We start from the raw sequence: 3,600 nt of genomic DNA, 5'->3' as shown, positions 1-3,600 counted from the left end.
TTCTTCCTCTCCCACAGCCGAGATGATTAGGTCAGTCTTTCCCAAGCTGGTGTCTTCTAGATATGTTAGATTTCAACCTTTGTATTTCCTGAATTGGAAATGTATGGCACACCCAAAAACAGAGCCAGGCCTGAGGTAATGCCTACGGAGCATGAGCAAATGTGTCTTTTTCCCTCTTCAACCACCAAGTACCTACAGGCATAACTCACATTATTGGGGAGGAGCCAGGATTTGGGGGAAGGGGAGCAGCCTCAATTCAGACCCTGCTGCTGGCTGAGCTAGGCTGCCAGACTGGCTAAGGTGTAAACCGCTAATCTGAGTTTCAAATCTAATCTTTTGCCTAGAGAAAGCTATAAAACATTTCTCTTTGCAGAAACATTTAAAACCCTTTATGCATGTATTTGATGGGTCTGGTGAAAAAAGTGGAATATAAGGGTGAAATTTGGCAAATTATAAATAGGCTCCTATGGAAACTTCCCATACTTAATGGTCAGACATTTCATATGTATATCAGCCTCCCATCCGAGGAGGTCGGTAAAATGAGTACCCAGCTTGCTGGGGAAGGCGACGACTGGGGAAGGCAATGGCAAACCACCCCGCTATTGTCTGCCAAGAAAACGTGAAAGCGGCAGCATCCCCCCAAAGGGTCAGACATGACTCGGTGCTTGCACAGGGGACCTTTCACATTTCATATTTATGTATGTATGTATTTATTTCTGGTTTAATAATTACATTTTTTTCTGTGTAACAATTAACTAAAACACAAATAGAAGTAGTACAATCTAGAGGGTTGTGCACAGGGGTGAATTAACAGCATTTTATGAGCTTAATATCATTTACAAGTTAGGGAAGTATTTATATTTTAGAGATACAAATGAAAATGTAGGTGATTTCTTTTAGGATTGTAGGAATGAAGCCATTTAGTGGCCTGTTAGAATCACTGAAATGGAGCAGAGCTTAACACAGCTGAGAAGCTGCCACAGAAAAAGAATATTATCTTAAAATAGCTTTAATGAGCATGTCAGAGAAACACAGGTTATTGATCTTACACATTCAGCCCTCCCAAGCATAAAGAATCACACGCTTAGACATAGTAGGTTTAAAAGTAAGTGAAATAATATCTATCTTCTTTTTATTCTTGGTCCAGTTACATCCATGTTTGGTGAAAAAGATTAAGTTTCTTTCTTCATTTGTTCTTTCTAAACTTAGTTTGCCCTAAACCCTCAGCCCTATTTGCTGCCGAGGGCTGCGTGGAAGAAAGGGGCAGAATTCTTCAACAAGACCTGAGCACATGGCCCTGATGAAGACAGCAGCATCCATGCTGCCTGCTGGATCAGTGGAGGGAGGAGGAAGAGAGAGAGAGGAAGTGGGAGTGGCAACAAACAGCTTCCTCAGAGTTGCATCTTGGGATGAACTCAAATTACATGCTAATGCACATGCTAATGAGGCATACTGGATTTGCTAACACTTCCAACAAGGAAGAGCTTATATGTTGGACTCATCTGAAAAGAAGAAACATTTAATGAATCTGAAGTCAGAATAGCTATGATCATTTGTTTTCCAGCTTTCTCTAGGGAAAAAAATACTATTTTTGAGGTTAATTTTTCCTTCTAATTACTTCTGCATCAGAACATTTCAGCCATAGAAACCATTAGCCTAAAAACCATTAGCCTAAAAATCATCCAGCATGATAGCATCATGTTGATATTCAGAACAAATTAGCTAAGAAAAAAATTACAAATAATTTAGTCAACAGGTCAATACAAATTATGAATGATTCCAGTTTATGAGATGCTTAATGCAACTTTAGGTCACAGTTACTCTTAATGCCATAATTTCTGTTCAAGTAAATGAAGCAGGAGATACCACTGTAGAGCGTTTCCATTTGATGAAGAACTTGAGGGATGATGATATCTCTCTGTATCGAAGCCCACACAGATAAGGTAACAAAGCCTTGGGCAAAGTAATCAGGACATTACAAACAATCATAGAGACCCAAATTCCTGTCTGTGGCCCAATGACAGCATTGACATAAAGAAGTGACTCCACCACAACAGCCACAAGAGGAGAGAAATGAAAGAATAGGATAATGTGATGCATCAGGAATGTCACACTGGCTCGAGAGAAAATGTTTCTCCATATTCCTGACCGCTTTGTTTTAAAATACAAGAGCATATAACAACAAAGAATGAGGGACAGACAGATAAAAAGGGCAGAGACTGAGAGTATGTAGCAGAATTTCATGGCATCATTTCCTTGTAAAGTCATTGCCAGTATTATTGGAACGGAGCAGTTTTCTACTGGACATTCACTGGAGTCCTGAGTGAGGTGTAGTATTAAGAAGACAATCCCAGGGAAAATCCCAGAGCAGATCCATAGGAACAGTATCAGTTTTTTTGCTCGGGAATAGGGCAGGATGGAAATATAATGTAAAGGCCACAGTATGGCCAAGTAAGTGTCCAGCACCATTGCGGCAGATGTGAATAATCCTCCACAGTAAGTCATTGCCAGGAAAAACAACAGCATGACACAACCACCGTTTGAGGGGCTGAAGCCGGACATACTGAAAACTGCAGACAGGGTGTAGAGCAGCAGATACATCAAGTCACTAAGCAAAGCATTTCCCAACAAAAGGTACCTTGTTTCCTGACGTATGTTGACATGGGAAAAAATCACAAATAAGATGAAAGGAATGACCAGAATGGCTGCCAGAAGACAAATTATTGGTGGGATCAAAAACATCTGCAATCTGAAATATGGAGGGTAGACAATCCATTCTTGCAGGCTTTGCAAAGAGGGGTTATCCAAAGAGAAGGAATCATTTAAGCGCAATTCTCTATAGAGGGTGATGTTCTCGTGCAAAATCCTTGCTGATGCACATAGAGAATAGTTCATTTCTCCAGGTAATTCAGAGTACCAACAAATACAGTTTCTCTAATAGCAACAACATGAGTTCTTCAGTGCTGAGCATTTGTGATAACAAGTAACAAACGTTTTATAGCTACCTGAAAACCATCCGTAGCCAGCCCTGAAACGGTATCTGAAGACAAGCACATATTTTTTTTAAGGGAACTTCAAAAGTGAATCCTGGAGTCCTGAAAAATGGAATATTTCCTTCTCTGAAAATAAAGTACATAGCACATAAGAAATTTCTTCACAAGACTTAAAAAGTCTGAACTGTGTAGCAAGCACTTGAGGAAGGAAGTAAATGGGTTGCTCATCATTAAGTATTTGCTTTTGTCCTCACAGCATTATATATAAAGTGGGGGGGGGTATTTCAAATATGCCAGTGTAATCAAGTTGTAAATGAACGCAGAAGACATGGTTGCTGTGCAATAAATGTATTAAATCAATGTAATCAATAAGAACAGTGCTATTAGCTCATGAAATACAACTGCATCATAATCCTTATGGCATATGATTCTTTGAAGACTGCAGACATACATTTCCATTTAATCCTTAAGAACTGGGCAGACTTATGCCAAAGTTCAACTGGAGTATCCAATGATGGAGTACTCAGATAATTCTAATGCCGAAGTGGCTGAAGCATGAAAGGGCAGAAAAGAGTTGTCTCCCGTTGCACAACATGGGAGGGACTTA

At 39.8% G+C, this 3,600-nt stretch overlaps 1 protein-coding gene across 1 annotated transcript; it reads right to left on the bottom strand.

The window, feature by feature from the left end:
• Positions 1-1,762: 1,762 nt before the first annotated feature.
• GPR148 (G protein-coupled receptor 148) lies at positions 1,763-2,984 on the bottom strand. The gene has a single exon (XM_063306129.1). The coding sequence runs from the start codon at positions 2,893-2,895 to the stop codon at positions 1,843-1,845; it is 1,053 nt and encodes a 350-aa protein (XP_063162199.1). The 5' UTR covers positions 2,896-2,984; the 3' UTR covers positions 1,763-1,842.
• Between the last annotated feature and the right edge of the window lie 616 nt (positions 2,985-3,600).

This window comes from Candoia aspera, chromosome 6, assembly GCF_035149785.1.
Source record: "Candoia aspera isolate rCanAsp1 chromosome 6, rCanAsp1.hap2, whole genome shotgun sequence".
In the NCBI taxonomy this organism is placed as follows: domain Eukaryota; kingdom Metazoa; phylum Chordata; class Lepidosauria; order Squamata; family Boidae; genus Candoia; species Candoia aspera.
Note: the sequence above shows the minus strand (reverse complement) of the source record. Positions and strands in the feature narration are given on the sequence as shown.

What these genes read in the sequence shown, in the direction of transcription:
- GPR148 (XM_063306129.1), bottom strand. Translation starts at nt 2,895, where the DNA reads ATGAACTATTCTCTATGTGCATCAGCAAGGATTTTGCACGAGAACATC.